This window comes from Ptychodera flava, chromosome 16, assembly GCF_041260155.1.
Source record: "Ptychodera flava strain L36383 chromosome 16, AS_Pfla_20210202, whole genome shotgun sequence".
NCBI classification, from domain to species: Eukaryota; Metazoa; Hemichordata; class Enteropneusta; family Ptychoderidae; genus Ptychodera; species Ptychodera flava.
Genome location: NC_091943.1, coordinates 22,167,177 through 22,184,986, shown reverse-complemented (window position 1 = coordinate 22,184,986; position 17,810 = coordinate 22,167,177). Strand labels below are relative to the sequence as shown.

General features: G+C 37.2%; 1 protein-coding gene across 1 annotated transcript; it reads right to left on the bottom strand.

Moving 5' to 3' along the window:
- Positions 1–254: 254 nt before the first annotated feature.
- LOC139114945 (uncharacterized) lies at positions 255–16,507 on the bottom strand. Its single transcript, XM_070676863.1, has 5 exons — positions 16,386–16,507; positions 4,711–4,811; positions 2,461–2,574; positions 1,852–1,999; positions 255–880 (listed from the first exon to the last, which is right to left on the bottom strand). Exons 2-5 carry the CDS (start codon positions 4,777–4,779, stop codon positions 543–545), a joined length of 669 nt encoding a protein of 222 aa, XP_070532964.1. The 5' UTR covers positions 4,780–4,811; positions 16,386–16,507; the 3' UTR covers positions 255–542.
- Between the last annotated feature and the right edge of the window lie 1,303 nt (positions 16,508–17,810).

Sequence of the window (17,810 nt, the reverse complement as noted above, 5' to 3'; positions counted from 1 at the left end):
AAAGCAATTAACAGCTGTTCATTCCTAATACGTCATTGTAATTTACACTGGATACGGTTTTGTCGCTAAACAAATGTGAAAGCTGCCACCGACGCCAGGCGTCGCTTCATCACCGAAGCTTCGGTCATGTAATGCAAACACCACAGCCAATTAGTGGTCACTCGTACATATGTATTCCGCACAAAGCGCGGCTTACTCATCGGGAAATATGTTTGTGTTACGTCAGTTATTCATGATGAGGTTGTTTGCTAAGGGAATTTGTAAATCACAAATGTCCCTTGGACCTGGTAATGTATTACCTTGAATGGAAATGATTATTGGACCAGTTCAATGTCATATTGATTAATGTTTTTACTTTATTTTTGAACAGAAAGAAATGCTGATACAGATGAAATATTAATAGTTGTAGTTTTGTTTTGATCAAACTTTCAGCTTGAAATGGAGGAGACCGCGCGATGTATAAGTCGGAGGTCAAGAGCCTTGTTACTCACTTAGAGAAAAACATTCTACTTCTCCTCAAAACCCCCACATACAAGACATCTTCAAAAGAATGCAAAGTAATCAAGATGATGTGCCTTTCTCCAGCTCTCCTGCCTTTCAAACAATGGGTCCGACTGGTCGAAGATCAGCTTGCAATGGCCACTTTCGGCAATGGCAATGTTCGGATTGACAAAACCACCAGGGACCAGAACGTTGGCATCAAGAGTTGGTTGGGGTAAGCCACACCTCGCACGCTCACCAGAGAAGCAGGGGTTAGCCTTCAGCATGGCGACGCAGGGTAGGGAGAAACGGCTCATCAGATATTCGGATATGGCCTCCGTGCATCGCTTGTTTATATAATACTCATCACATTTGTCTTCATAGTTTACCACTGTAGGATCTGGCGGGAGGGTGAAACGAACAACATCTTTAGTGTGGTCATGCTGAACAGATAGCGTAGATGATGATTTTTTACTAGGTGCAGGGTTCAACCAAGCAAAGATAAATCCGGGTTCGGACATCTGAACATAGAAAAACTAGATCATTCTGAGGATTATACGTAAGAGTACGACACAGATATGGGGTGCTCTCTCCCATATCATTAGATTTTGATGTTAATCAAGGGTATAAATGTTTATTTACGATCTTTTGTTTGCGAAACTCGAAATGATATTTCCCATTGAGTATTAACAAAGTAAATGACGTCAAGGCCAATTTGAATTTTCAAAACCCATATACATTTGAAGTAATTCTTTGATATTATTCGATAATTTTGCCGTCAAAAATGAGCAACGAAGTCAATAGCCTGTTATGATGGCGAAGGACAAGTATAGAAGGACGGGGTAACTGAAATGTTGACTTGAGTGTTTGTCTCGGAGAACAAGTACAATATTCGGACAGGATTATACAACTGAAGCATGATTTGAAAAGACATTGACTGTCGCAGCGCCCTCATCAGATTGAAGCGGGGTGCCTTTGTATCATGATTCTAACAGGTTATAATTAGCCTGGATGTAAAACTGATCCTGTATGTAATAATACTCAGCTGAACATGTTACGCTGACCCAATATGTCATGACACTTGACCCAATATATATAATGATAAGACTATGTAATAACACGTCACCTTATACATAATACCTCGGCTTGTTATTACATTATGGACTATTAATCCATGTTTTGGTGACTCGGCCTATACTTGCTGGCTGCCATTTGTGTTTGTGGTCTTTATTCTTCATTGCATTCTCAGAAAACGATTTGATGTGTCGATTGCTTTGATGTGCTATCACTGTGTCCTTGAAATTTAAATGCAATAGTTTGCAGTCATTGTGGAATTGTATGTGACTTTTTTCAAACAACGCAGAGACTTACTTGTACTTTTTTCAGAACACAAATTATAGTCGACCATGACAGGAACCCGTGACTCCATGATGTTTATCCAGAAGTTGATGTTGATCGGCATTTCTTCTGTTGATCTCATTTTATCGCAGTTCAGACTTTTCAAGCACTTCAGACGTAGCTGTTACCAAAACATTTCCAAACATTACGATTGAGAGAGAGAGAGAGAGAGAGAGAGAGAGAGAGAGAGAGAGAGAGAGAGAGAGAGCATCGTCAAGACTACAGTCACAACCTTTCCTTTGAATCAGTTCAATGGATTTTGATAAAAAGCCTTCCAGTGGCATCACCATCATTAAATATCGATTAATTAGTGGAAGTGTGGGATGGAAAATATGCACAACGTCCTAATATAACGCAATGTAAAACAGCTGTTCTTTAAAAACCTCTCTGAACATCACACAAGCTCAGTTTATGCCACTCTGCACACTATAGACCCTAAAAGTAACATATTTGCCAGAGAGTGTCCCTTCCTACGTACAAAAAAGTATCAGACGTGGGAAGTGGGAGAAACGCACAAGTTGTTATTGGTCGTCAAATATGATAATTAATACACTGCTAGCAAAAGGGAGTTTAGCATGTTACCTTGACGAAATCGCAGTAGAGAACGCTTTTCTTTTCCAAATTCCAGTGACAAGGGTCCCTGGTGTAATTCGTCAAAACTTCTTCACAGTAATCCAAGTCTTCCCAAGTACATGCCTGTCACAGGAATGTATACAATATCAAATAACAATTCGTACACTTGTTCTAAATTTGTCTGTTCTTGTCCGGGGGAGGGATTCACATGCAGCAGAAAGCCATTCAAGGGTGCGAATGATCATACGTATTTTCGTAAAGTGAATTTCGGAAGGCTGTAACTGTTAGGAATTATATGGTAAAGTCGCAAATAACTACTGTGAGAGTAATACCTAGGATGGTATGTTTAATATGAATCTATGACAGCTACTGGTTCTATATTACTGTATTGAATTAACATCCTAAAATCTCTAACGTTCTTTACAATCGTCTTTCCAGGTCTCGATCGTGTCTTTGTCTGGGAATTCCCACGATAACCTTCCAAAAGCTAGTAAAAGTCTTTGTAAAAATTCAACGAGGGCCCACTTTTACCAATTTCTCGAATATGGCATCAACCCTCGACTAGAAAAGTTGTTCAGGTTCATCGCGGTCAAATGCATTCGGTATAAAATTCCAAAAGTTATGTGACTTGCAGGGATACCTTTTTGCTAGCAAACGCTCATATTACATAAGAGTCTCCCCTGTTGCGATAGCGATTGCAATCTGGGATGTATTGTGAATAGTGTACTATCACACGAAAGTGTTCCATTTGTGTATATTTCATTAGGGTAAGCGGCGTCTTGAAAATGAAAGATTTAACCTGTACTCAAACTTACTACCATAAAACACCGTGAGATGTATTTTTGTAAAATGAGATTTACTGATTTTTGAATTATGTCCATAAGAAAGAGCAAAAATCAATGGGATATTTAATTTGCCAATTTTATTCCACAAAATATCTGTTGTCTCCACCAACTAGTCATAGAAATCAAAATGCTAAAATTTTATTCTTGAATTTAGCATATTCCTGTACGGTCCTGTACATTCAGCTTTTCTTTGCCCAAAGTTTTGAAATACCAGCATACTGAATTTGGGAGAAACGAGGGGAAAGACTTTATTGCCACCATCTTTCAAAAGAATGCAGGCAACAAATTCTTTGCCTCATTTTTCCCCTTCAACAAATGACGGCAACGAATAATTCTTTGCCCCCATTTCTCTTTCAAAAGAATGCAGGCAACAAATTCTTTGCCCTCATTCTCCCCTCCTAACAAAATTTGCCAAAGTATTTGTTTCTTACTGGATTAGAAGTTTAAAATAGGTCTCACATTGATATGTATAAAATAATAAAAAGAAAATATCAATTTCAGTGTATGCGTACACTTTGTGGTTTTTTTTAGACAAAATATTTCAATTTCTTTGTTTGAAGACAAATTTTCAAGGATTTTAATTATTCCAGTTTTTTCTGTCAACTAAAAGTTAGTTTTCAGTGACAAGCCAAACATTCAGTAGATTTCATCCTTGGAAAATTTAAAATCACACAGCAGTCATTTACTGCAACGTTTTGAAAAATGCCATTTCTATAGGGAAATATTGGAAAACCAAGTGAGTGTATTTGCAATTAAATTATTTGTTTATTAAATATTTGAAAATCTGATCAATTGTACTGATTTATGAAATTTAAATTGGAAATACTTAATTTCTCTTAATTCTCATTTTTCGAAATAAATCTCACGGTGTTCATAATCTCTGTCAAAAACAGGGGGTCACTGTTCAAATAACCCAATATTTACCGATATTTGAAATAATTCTAAATGTTTTGGCTATCTCTCTGGGGGAAAATAAAATTTGCTGCTTTTCTATAAACTAAGTCTGTGAAACCTTTTTTCTGCCTATAAGCTTCTAATTGTACACCAAAAGAATTGTGAAAAAAATTTAGGAGATTAGTATATCCGTCTCCAGGCGAATTCTTCCGTAAATTGACAACAATAAACTCGTCGGTTTAAGGTCGATTGGGTGTGTATGCATATATATATATATATATATATATATATATATATATATATATATATATATATATATATATATATATATATATATATATATATATATATATATATATATATATTAATACAGGCCATTGTCCATGAACACATATGCGTATTAAAAACACGAAAACAACGTTTCACTGTAATAGGGCATCCGGCACCAATCCACATTGAGGGCGCCTCCATTTGATAGTCCATGTGTGAGTCAAATGATATGATAAACATTTGGTCTCACCCTCAGAGCTGCATCTACACTTGCGCTACAGATAACTGCTGCGACCACTGCGACGAGGAGTTTTATCATCGTGGTAGGCCTTGTCAGTTAACTTCTTAACTCTAAGAAATAAACAGAATTGTTATAATCATTAATGTTGCCAGCAAAAACACAACGTATGGTCCTTGACTTTCGGGATATTCGAACTTGCAAAACTAGAAAATATTTTGTAGACGGATCCGTATATGAAAGTACGTTACATATCTCAATTCATTTGGGCTTCAACTGCCTCGTGAATAACAACAGTCGGTCAGAAAACTCGACCCCTAACCTCAATTTTTGTAATAGTGGATCATCTGATGTACACATTTGTTCACAATTGTTGTAGTTGTCGTTGTTGTTGTTGTTGTTGAAGAATCAGAAGCCTGTCTTGAGCTCAATTATAGCTTAGAGCCATTTTTCATCGAACACGGTATTGAAATCGCGAAAGAGGGTCAAGTTTCTAATAACAAAAGCACCAATTGCCTAAAGGGCAGAATTTCTAAAGCTTGATTCGGGTGGTACCTGCGCAACATCTGAGGTCACGGTGGGGAAAATTGTCTTACCGCCCGAGCCTCAGAGGCTGACTTGATAACAACAGATATTCTGACTCTAACAATTTTACAACATTTCTGATCTACCACTAGGGGCCGGGGCTCATTAAAGTAATCGCAATTATACCAATCCATAATCCAATGACAGTAGGTCAGAATTCGTAAGACAATAGTTGTAAACATAGACACAAAACAGAACAGAACAGACAGTAAATAGACGGTACACAAACAAAGTCATATTCATGAAAGAAAGATATATGGACCTCTGGCCAGAAGACCAAGAAGTGATGTCAGGTGTTTCGAAAATAGTAAGCGCATCCTGCCCCACATGTGGCACCCGTCATATATCAATCTATAAGTCAGATAGGTAGTGGTCACTAACTAAGGCCCAATGTCACCGATGCCATCGTGATCATTTGTCGAAGAGAGATATTGCATTTATCTACCAGCTTGCGATACCTGCCAAAAAAGCGTTTGAATGTAGAGACAAGTCTTGCTCTGATGTAACCTTGATTTAACAGTTTGTAAGAGAGATGGTCATGTCTCTCTACAAAATCACCATATGAACTGCATGCTTTAGCATATCGAATAAGCTGGGAAATGTATACCCCATAAGCTGGTGAGAGTGGAATATTACTTATGAGGTGTGGAAAATTGATGATACTAAAGTTGAAATCATCTCTCTTGTCATATAGCCTAGTAGAAAGGTGACCATTAGAGTCAAATTCAAGTAAAATGTCCAGATATGAAGCAGAAAAGGCCGTTTCTGTACTTTCTTTAATCTCCAATTCTGGAGGATAAATCATAGCGAGATATTTACTGAATTCAGAGTTATTCATTGAAATAACATCGTCTATGTATCTATATGTTGGATTGAAAGTTCTAGCTACAGAGACCTTTTTCTGTTTGATTAAGTTCTTGATAAATTCTGCCTCTTATGAGAACAGAAATAAGTCTGCAAGCAAGGGAGCAGAGTTAGTGCCCATAGGAATTCCTACACACTGTTAGAAAATGTGTAGAGAGACATGGCCATCTCTCGTACGATTCGAAGCTTTGTTTTTACAGAAACAAAATACCCGATATTAACTGACTTTTTGAATTCAAGGTGGCCGCCATTTCTGTGGTTAATTCTTTGGGAAAAAATAAAATATTCGTTATTCAAAATAAATAAATAAATAAGTAAATAAATAAATAAATAAAACTTCAGTGAAATCGTAAGTGAAAAATGAGTTTCTTCATGAGCTTAGAACGAGGCCCGGGAATATTGTAGATAAAATCGCATTTTGAATATTTGAGAGTCCGAATATCTGTAGCCGAGGCGCATTCTACCTTTAAAACTGTCGTTGCAATACCGCTTATCCCACTCTGCCCCGAGTCACTATAATCTAGTCGGAAGGTAGGGTTCCCATGCACCCCATGGATGTATTTTTTTAACCTACATTTTTGTAATCCTTAGGGTCTATATTTAATGAATTTTGATGTTCCCAAATCAAATCGTGTCCCATGGGGTTCATTTGGCGCCATCTCTGCCGCCATCTTGGCCACCATCTTGGATTTCAACAATGGGGTAAGGGTCACGTATCTACCGCTCGACGGAAACAGAAACAATAAAATACTATAAACGTTACATTTTTAGAAAGCCAAGATCATGGCCTTTTCATTGATGTATAACTTAATAGGGATTAATTAATATTCGAACGTCGATTAGACTTTATATCGGCCATTGGCCGTAAATCGTAAAATTTGCTAAATTTCACACCCAATAATTAAGTTCCCGTTCCTCCAAACAATTTTTCATAAGGTATTTATATATTTTTTGAAGAACTCAGTGCAATAAACAAGAAAAACAACATTAAAAGTATGTGTCTTGAGATTTAGTGGGAGCATGAGCTTGTTTTTTTATTACGCGGTATGCCACATATCCGTGTGTAACATAAGGGGTAGGGGTAATGTTTCCCTTTCTGTTTCGAATCATGAATGATGAAACCATAAAAATGTTACAGTTTTTGAAAGTGCTGCATCAGACCTTTCTAAAGATATATAGATTTATGGGGAAAAGTTGCCTATTTAAAAGTTACAAAGCTTAAACCTTTCGGTTTGTGTCGATTTCAAGTGATTTTTTAAGAACGAAATTACAACATATGGGGTAGGGGTAATGTTTCCCTTTCTGCCTTGAACCATGAATTATGAAACCATATAAATGTTATACTGTTTGAAAGCTCTGAAATAGGCCTTTCCAAACATGTATAGTTTTATTGGGAAAAATCCATATTTTAAACTTACAAAGCTTATGCCTTTCAGTTTGTGTCAATTTTAAGTGATTTTTTAAGAACGAAATTACAACATATGGGGTAGGGGTAATGTTTCCCTTTCTGCCTCGAACCATGAATTATGAAACCATATAAATGTTATACTGTTTGAAAGCTCTGAAATGGGCCTTTCCAAACATATATAGTTTTATTGGGAAAAATCCATATTTTAAAGTTACAAAGCTTAAACCTTTCAGTTTGTGTCAATTTTAAGTGATTTTTTTAAGAACGAAATTACAACATATGGGGTAGGGGTTATGTTTCCCTTTCTGCCTCGAATTATGAATTATGAAACCATATAAATGTTATACTGTTTGAAAGCTCTGAAATGGGCCTTTCCAAACATGTATAGTCCTATTGGAAAAGTCCATATTTTAAAGTTAAAAAGCTTATGCCTTTCAGTTTGTGTCAATTTTAAGTGATTTTTTAAACAAAATTTTAATATAAGGGGTAGGGGTAATGTTTCCCGTTCTGCCTTGAACCATGAATTATAAAACCATATAAATGTTATACTGTTTGAAAGCTCTGAAATTGGTCTTTCCAAAAATGTATAGTTTCATTGGAGAAATTTGCATATTTGAAAGTTACAAAGTTTAAGCCTTTTGAGTTTGTGTCAATTTTAAGTGATTTTTTGAACAATATGCACAAAACAGTTAGTCCGTTGGCCAGGTATCGAAATCATCCCCTCTAAGGCATTTTACCCACTATGATTTCTGTTAAGCTAGTATTCTCAGCTGTCATAATCTGCTTATTTTCCATTTAACTGATGGTGTGTGAGAGTGTAACGACTTGTTTGTGAAGGGCTGTCACGCCCTCCGTAGTAAAATAGGAATGAGTTAGGGGTAACATATTTACCGCTAGTCGGAAACAAAAACAAAAAAGTACCATAAATAATACATTCTTAGAAAGCCCAGATAATCCCCTTACCATTGGTATACAACTAAATGGGGATAAATCGATATTCAAAAATCGATTAGATTTTATATCGGACATGAAATGTAAATTGTAAAATTTGCTTAATTTCAAACCCAATAATTAAGTTCATGTTCCTCCAAACAATTTTTACAAGGTATTTATATATCATTTGAAAGAACTTAATGCAATACAGAAGTAAAAAACATTAAAAGAGTGTATCTTCTTGAGACTTATGGGGTGCGTCGATTGTTTACCTAATATATGGTATGCCGTACATCCCTCTATAATGTACATTTAAGGGATAGGGGTATGGGTAATGTTTCCTCTCCTACCAAACGCAGCGAATAAGGAAGCCACATAAATATATCGTATCTCTGAAACACTGACGCAGTTGTTTTTCCAACAAGATATGTCTTGATGGGGTAAACTCAAAAATTATGCAGTGACAATGCCTAAACTCAAAAGTTTGTGTTACTTTACTGACATTTACTTGTTAAAAGGAACATAGAAAAATACTCTATAGGCATTAAATAGCACTAAAAAGCTAAAATGGTGGTTAATAAAAGACGTTTTACTCATTTCAATATCATTATCTCAAATTAGGGAAAGAAAGTTAACAGCTATAATATGTCAAAAATTATATATTCCAAACCCACAAACACTAAATTGGATGTCATAGTCGTCATGCAAAGTTGATATGACAGCAGCAACAATCAATCCCTTTTCTTTAATTGTATCGCGAGAGATATATAAGCAATAAAGCACCACTTTGAAAGGATACCACACGGTTTCGACCGGTAAACAACATATACGCACGAACTTCAGTCGTGTGTATAAGGAGTGAAATGGTCAAAACCGAGTTTGAGTGGTGTACCCAACTTATGGGGTTGTTTATCGCTATATTAAATCAGTATATTGAAACTTGAGATGAAAATACAAACAATGTGAAAGAAACCCACTTTGGAGATAGGAATGGCCAACTTTACAGTATATCGTAAATACATGCACAGTCACGTGACCGTCTAGGCAAATCAGAGCTCACTATTAATAGTGTTACTTTTAATACCACACGGGAACACGAGAGATTCTTTTATCGCTGAAAACCAATCACCATTAATCCACAATATAGCTTCTCCATAATAAGATAAGATGGATCGACAACACTTTACCTTCCTTACCAGAAAACAAGAGATCATAACCAATTTTTCGAAATTATTTTACAACGCAGAACACTATATACTCTCAATGAGGATTACATTTTCGACTGGGTACTTAAATTCAATAGCAAAATCATTCTGGAACTAAAACCCGAAAAGCCAAATGTCACAGAACGCATTCAAATTACGCAACTAAATAGTAAACAGAAGGCGAACAAACAGTCTCTACACCAAGCAATAAGAAGGCGAGACAAACCTCAGAAAATGACTAAAAAGGCTTATATTCTCCCATTGACACCTCAATGTTTAAAATGCCTTGTGAGTGAATCTATCATTAGTTTCTTATCATGGATGACATTTTAACCAATGTTAGACCCTGACGTCTTTGAAGCAAAGACCCTACAAATGGACGTTTTAGGGTCAATGCTTGAAGATACCATTCCCACCAGCATGATCGAATCAGAGAGACTAGATTGATCTAACTTTGAAGCTAGATCAGCCACCAGCAACTGAGAAAAATAAGTCAACATAATCATCAGAGTCACGCGAGCTAGACAACAGCTTCACACATTATACTCCACAGAGAGGACATTCTTACACAATTCACAAAAGCGTTCAAAAGCTTCGTTAAAGGCATTGTTCGCGATCCCAGGGACGGGCATGGCTGGTTGCGTGGCAAATGCAAAATGTTAGTAATAGCTTATTTATAGATTGGAAAATCCTAATCCTGATAGTAATGATGGAATATGAACTTTGTGAAAAGTTGAGAAAATTTGCCACTTCTTTGATTTGTATGTTTTACATTCCATGTTGTACTAGCCTGTACTATACATGAACAGTCAATATATCCGGCAAGTATTCTGTGCTGTTCTTTTATAGTTAGGTCCGCGCAATCCGAGATAAGTCTTTCTATAGTGTCAACCAATCTCTTCGATAACTGTAATCTACTCCAATAAATTCCCATTTAACTCATTTGTATGATTACAGGAAGCCTAAGCCTATCTCTTACAATCTAAGATTTGAGATATTTGACAACAATATATATGCAATTTTCATATTTTTCATAGGCCTAAATAACACACAGAAGAAAGTCATACTCAATGTTTTGTCCAATTGAAAGTCAAATTTTCACCGAAAAAAGTAGAGGTGGTCATCTGTAAGCCAAACGAGAATTAATATTAGCAAAGATGGATATTAATTAAACCTTTCCCATTTCCGATCCCAGTTACTCATACAACGGGGTATAAGCGAAAGCCAAGAGTATCGAATGTGTTGAAACCTAAGTGGCCCCTATTCAGTACCACGTAGCCTACAGGTACACCTAAAAGAATACTTACCAGGCCAAACAAAATACCGAGTGTTGAATTCCTTCAAAAGTGGCAACACCTTGAAAGACACTGCGGCAACCAATATATCACCCTGATCTCTAAATATTACCTCTACAACCAATAAAGCACCGGGATTCAAGACAGTTGTACATCACGAACTTAAGAGAGCGATCGAAGACACTCGCTACACAGAACGCAGGATGGAAGGCTGCAAAGACGATTCTTCAAATAGGCAAAAAAGAGGCTAAAAACAACACAAACATTCACAGCAACGACGACAGGTCGGGTTTTCTTCCTATACTACGGTACAAAACCAAACCAAAGGGTCTTTCAAAGGCCACTGCACTTCCCTTAAAGCCCGGCTCGAAATGGACTGGGATCATGATTAGTGCCAAGTATGGTTGGGCGTTTTGGGGCATGGCTCTGCATAATGAGTCTGTTGGTAACGGTTGCGATCGTTCGCATTATCTGCGGATCTGTTTGCTCTCAGATCACGCTCAGGCTCGGACTAATATAGATACGTACAGCCTTCGTTTCAAGGTTCGTTTCAGTCATGCCATGGCAAATACTCGAAATAAAAAAGAAAGGAAAACTATCAACTTAATCAAACAAGAGTTTGCTTGAATGAATTTACCGAAGTTTCAGGCCATAGCAACGTTCGTTATGTGAATAATTCAGCTGCTGACCGCCATGTACATACGGAATATTGGCGTCATCTAAAGTCGAATTATTATCAAAAAGTAAAAAGCTTATATCTGGGCTTTCTAAGAATGTATTGTTTAAGGTACTTTTTTGTTTTTGTTTCCGACTAGCGGTAAATATGTTACCCCTAACCCATTCCTATTTTACTACGGAGGGCGTGACAGCCCTTCACAAACAAGTCGTTACACTCCCACACATTATCAGTTAAATGAAAAATAAGCAGATTATGACAGCTGAGAATACTAGCTAACAGAAAATCATAGTGGGTAAAATGCCTTAGAGGGGATGATTTCGATACCTGGCCAACGGACTAACTGTTTTGTGCATATTGTTCAAAAATCACTTAAAATTGACACAAACTGAAAGGCTTAAGCTTTGTAACTTTCAAAATATGCAACTTTCCCCGATAAAACTATGCATGTTTGGAAAGGCCAATTTCAGAGCTTTCAAACAGTATAACATGTATACGGTTTCATAGTTCATGGTTCAAGGCAGAACGGGAAACATTACCCCTACCCCTTATATTAAAATTTTGTTAAAAAAGTGACTTAAAATTGACACAAACTGAAAGGTTTAAGCTTTGTAACTTTAAAATATGGACTTTTCTCAATACAACTATACATGTTTGGAAAGGCAAATTTCAGAGCTTTCAAACAGTATAACATTTATACGGTTTTGTAATTCATGGTTCGAGGCAAAAAGGGAAACATTACCCCTACCCCATATGTTGTAATTTCGTTCTTAAAAATCACTTAAAATTTACACAAACTGAAAGGCATAAGCTTTGTAACTTTAAAATATGGACTTTTCCAAATAAAACTATACATGTTTGGAAAGGCCCATTTCAGAGCTTTCAAACGGGTATAACATTTATATGGTTTCATAATTCATGGTTCAAGGCAGAATGGGAAACATTACCCCTACCCCTTATATTAAAATTTTGTTTAAAAAAATCACTTAAAATTGACACAAACTGAAAGGTTTAAGCTTTGTAACTTTAAATTATGGACTTTTCCAAATAAAACTATACATGTTTGAAAGGCCCATTTCAGAGCTTTCAAACAGTATAACATTTATATGGTTTCATAATTCATGGTTCGAGGCAGAAAGGGAAACATTACCCCTACCCCATATGTTGTAATTTCGTTCTTAAAATATCACTTAAAATCGACACAAACCGAAAGGTTTAAGCTTTGTAACTTTTAAATAGGCAACTTTTCCCCATAAATCTATATATCTTTAGAAAGGTCTGATGCACCACTTTCAAAAACTGTAACATTTTCATGGTTTCATTATTCATGATTCGAAACAGAAAGGGAAACATTACCCCTACCCCTTAGGTTGCACACGGATATGTCGCATACCGCCTAATAAGAAAACAAGCTCATGCTCCCACTAAATCTTAAGACACACACTTTTAATGTTGTTTTTCTTGTTTATTGCACTGAGTTCTTCCAAAAAATATATAAATACCTTATGAAAAATTGTTTGGAGGAACGGGAACTTAATTATTGGGTGTGAAATTTAGCAAATTTTACGATTTACGGCCAATGACCGATATAAAGTCTAATCGACGTTCGAATATTAATTAATCCCTATTAAGTTATATATCAATGAAAAGGCCATGATCTTGGCTTTCTAAAAATGTAACGTTTATAGTATTTTATTGTTTCTGTTTCCGTCGAGCGGTAGATACGTGACCCCTACCCCATCGTTGAAATCCAAGATGGCGGCCAAGATGGCGGCAAAGATGGCGCCAAATGAACCCCATGGGACACGATTTGATTTTGGGAACATCAAAATTCATTAAATATAGACCCTAAGGATTACAAAAATGTAGGTTAAAAAAATACATCCATGGGGTGCATGGGAACCCTACCTTCCGACCCGACTACTAGACAAGCAAGTAGAAGCACAGAAGCTGCTCCACTGTGAAAGGCAACGATAGCTGTCGTAAGTAAAATAAAACGACTATACGGATGTACTATCGATACTTCATTGATCAGAAATATAGAACAAGCGTTGAATGTTATCAATATTTGCATGTACAAGCAGGGGAATGAGGAACAGGTTGGCGTATGCATGGAGGAAAAAGAAGGAAAGTTAAAAAACAGCTAACCCGCTAAACACCTGGCATATTTCGTCTGCCTTATCAAAACAACACAATTCTAATGGCTTTATTCGCCCATAATTTTGCCAGGGAGAGAAGCGATGGGCACACGACTCACAGCATCTGGACGATTCCATTAGTGACAACAATTGTTCATAGCAAGAGGTTTCTGAAACCTCGGGCTTGTTCGATGCCTTGATTGTTTAGAAAGTTTAACAAAAGTTGTACACGTGCTGGTGCTCATTATGGACATGATAAAAATGACTTAATGTCGTTAATAATTTAATTATTCGACAAACGTTACAAACCACTTTAATGTTGGTATATTGATCTGTATATATGAAAGCAGAGTTTTTTGTGTCCCAAGGGGCCAATGATCTGTTTTAAGGGTAGGGGTACAATTAAAATTCCAAACCATTAAGACAGTTTAGCCCATCAGAATGACTCCATTCACACTGGAGTTGACGTAGGGAACTCATTTACAATTATTTATCGTAAAAAAGGACACCACTGAAGTGTAAAACGAAACTGGCTTCGAGTTGGCATGATACATGAAATCGGTGGTTGCTGACGCCCCGGGACGACCTCTACACTATGCCCCCGCTGATATGCTAGGCGCTGCTATATAAGCAAAACGATAGCGACCCTAGCGGACCATGAAGGTGTCATGACAAAGTTGATGACGATGGTGTTGTCAGTGACATTACAGTCGGCAGCGATGTTACAGTTATTTTCGTTGGCACAACATGTGGAATGTAGTACCGACCAAGCTATGATTCACATTGTTGGTTAGGCGAAGTTGCTGCCGGCCAGTAGATGCATTAAATCTATTGCCTACAAAACATCAGGTGTGTCTCTCCGCATTGTGCAGCCATATTATGATTGGAATAAAATGTACAGAGTGTAGTTCGTTCTGCTTGTTTCAAAAATATTTCCAATTTGAAACGAGAATATTATATGTACCAAAAGCATGTATTTTAAGTTGCATTTTAAAATTGTCAATTTGTTTTCGCATTGAAAAGTTGACTAAATTAACATGTAAATCATGGGGATACTTACAGCTCAATACGTCAGGGTGAAAATACCAAATGTATACGAAATAGGGCACCTTATTCGTATCTGTTCAGATTTCTTGCTCATCCTAACACTTTGAAAAATGTTTTGTTTAAGTCTATACTCGCTATTCCTTCACAGTAAAGAAATATACCCAAAGTTTGACAATACCTGGCACAAAGCTCCTGCTATATATACGAAGAAAAATGTATCGCATCGCCAATCAGGCAGTAGTACAACATACATATACTCTACATAGGGGATACGAGATAAAAGAAGACCATAGTTAAGTTTCCTCTCTCACTATTTAAGGACACCAGACTCGGAAACGCAATGATATCGTAGGTACATGGGTAGGATTAATCAAAAACACCTGCTGTGTTACCGCTCTAACAACTTTTGTTGATGATACTATCGATGGTAGGGGAACTGATAAACAACTGTTGACAAAAGCAAATGAAGACGCTTCTTGGGTCGGACAATGGCCGTGTGACAGATGTCATTATAATATTTGATGGCGCAATGGTTAGTATAGGAATGAGTTCTTAAATCTGTCATGCCCTGGAGTCAACGCTGCATGGAGCGATTCTGTAGAGAGCAGTTGTGTCCATTCGATATCGCCACTGCCTCCTGGTGGTATACAGGGCGTTGGTGTGTCTGGTGAACTATGGACTCGCCCTGGAGTTGAAGGCGTCTGGACCAAAGTTGATGATGATGGTGTTGTCACTGATGTGTCAGTCAGCAGCGATGGTACAGTCATTGGCATTGGCTCAATAAGTGAACGTGGTACCGGCCGACTTATGAATCCGGTGATTGGTTTGGCAAGGTTTCAAATAGTCAGTGTATTAAAACATTATTCTACATAAAATAAAGTAAGTAGATTGTTTTTCTTAAATTTGGTTTGTGAAAGAGCACGGTACTTTGTTTTAGTTCAACTTACTAACAACTTACATACAAACAGAGATTTAACCAGAGAACCCATAATGAATACGATATGCAGAATGATGTTGCAGAACTCCAAGTTCAGAAGTCAATAAAAGCAAAGTCCGTTCTCGATGATTATCAACGAAATTCTTGACAACTTTAAAAGTCCTTTTTTATATATTGCCAACAACGAACAAACGTGCTAACTTCAGTGATCAAATGAATCAATTAAATATTGAAACTACTAATCTGCTGATCCAAATGATCTGAAGCAGGTCTATTGAAAGCCGTCCACTGCACACAAATGCGTTACACATTTTTGTTGGAGGCAAAGCTCGTTTAAATCGAGTCGAACAATGATTGTACTGCTCGATGGATTTCCATTGCTCATTCATCGTGTCGTTTCTCTGGTTCCTTTTCCGTTACACTGGTAAATGTGACTGCCCTTTTGCAATACGAGATCTTTCTGCCTTCATGCCATTGCACAAAAAGCACTTGTTTCCGGTGAGATTTCTAAAAAGGGTATTTTAGATTTCTTGACCAACAGTACTTTTCAAATCACTACTAGCTTTAACTACGGGGCAGGATGGTGGAAAAAAACTCACCTTGCAGTGAAGTAAGAATGACGTTGTATCGCTCGGTTATCAGCTCACCGTCGACAATGTTTGGTATCTCAGAGGGAATGATAAACCCACATGAAGGGAGTTGGTTTAAATAGCGCACTGGCACTGACAGTCCCAGTCGTCGAATTATACTTGTAAATTTATTTCCGGTGGGAACGTTTATCGTTGACTGTTTTATACATATAACAAATGAGGTATAGGACCAATTAGATCTTAACAAAAGATCAGTGGTTGATGTTCTAAGCAGGTGAAGCCAACGAAGCTGTTCGTGTGCAAATTTTCAGTGGGAGGGGAGGAAAAGTCAATTTTACAGTGGGCAGGGAAGAAAGTTCAGTTTTACACTGGGCTGAGAGAATATTTCTAGCAGCGGGTACCGGAAAATAGGTAGAGACAGGAGGAATGCCCCAGCTGACAGATTTTCAGGGAAGATTAAAAGCCTGATTTGGAGGAGCAATGTCTAAAGGTTGAAATGATAGGTACAACAGCCCGGTAGCTTACATTGAACACGGATGCATTATATAATTTACATTCATGCACTGAAGGAACGCACTCCGGGTGATAGATAAATACTATTTGACAACTGTTTGTGTAGTTCCTATTGTTTGAACCATTTGGCTTACTTTCAATATTGGACAATTTGTCAGGCAAGTCTCTAAATTAATTATGTATTCCAAATATCTGTACTCTTTTACACAAAAGAACTGTCCAGGATAACTCGTTTTCAGTGCTGTTTCAGACAAGGCAATTGTCCGCTGTTGGTAAAACAAACCAAAAGAAGTATCCACTGCCTATTAACCAATACAGTGGAGAAAATTGAAATGAAATCGGCACCTGGGGCTCACCTAAATGAAAACTGACACAGGAAGCGCCAAAAATACAAAATAATCACAATTTAGCACACGAGTATGCTTGCCAATATATTGAAGCAGATCCAAGCCACAGGAAATGTGAAGAAGGCTGGGAAATCGGGCCATAATGAAAGCACACAGAGAGTCACACCCATCTAAACAGATCATTAGAGACATTACATAGTACAAAATGAAGTGAACACACTAAATATTATAATAAAACTGTACGAAAATTACATCTCAGAATGACATATTTAGTGATGTTAACTTGCTCACAAAAATTGCGCATAACGAAGTCTTCCAGATTATGCTCTTCCCTAATCTTGTAAGAAGCGCTTATGTTCCACTAGACCAAGAACTGAAGACTAGTAATGCTCATTTCAATTAATTTTAGCAGGAATGTGCCTCCGGACGTACCTTGGCACGCTTGCGACGCTGGCTCAATACGAGCCTTATTCAGAAGCATGCGGCATACAGTAAAACATTCGATAGAGACAGTCATGCCAGATTGGAAGCAGTAATGTGGACCATTGCACTATTATCTTCTGCATCATCCATC

What these genes read in the sequence shown, in the direction of transcription:
- LOC139114945 (XM_070676863.1), bottom strand. Translation starts at nt 4,779, where the DNA reads ATGATAAAACTCCTCGTCGCAGTGGTCGCAGCAGTTATCTGTAGCGCA. An exon ending in TCTACTGCGATTTCGTCAAG is followed by an intron (nt 2,000 to 2,460) that starts GTAACATGCTAA and finishes TTTTGGTAACAG; the next exon opens with CTACGTCTGAAGTGCTTGAA. An exon ending in GTGTTCTGAAAAAAGTACAA is followed by an intron (nt 881 to 1,851) that starts GTAAGTCTCTGC and finishes CCCTCCCGCCAG; the next exon opens with ATCCTACAGTGGTAAACTAT.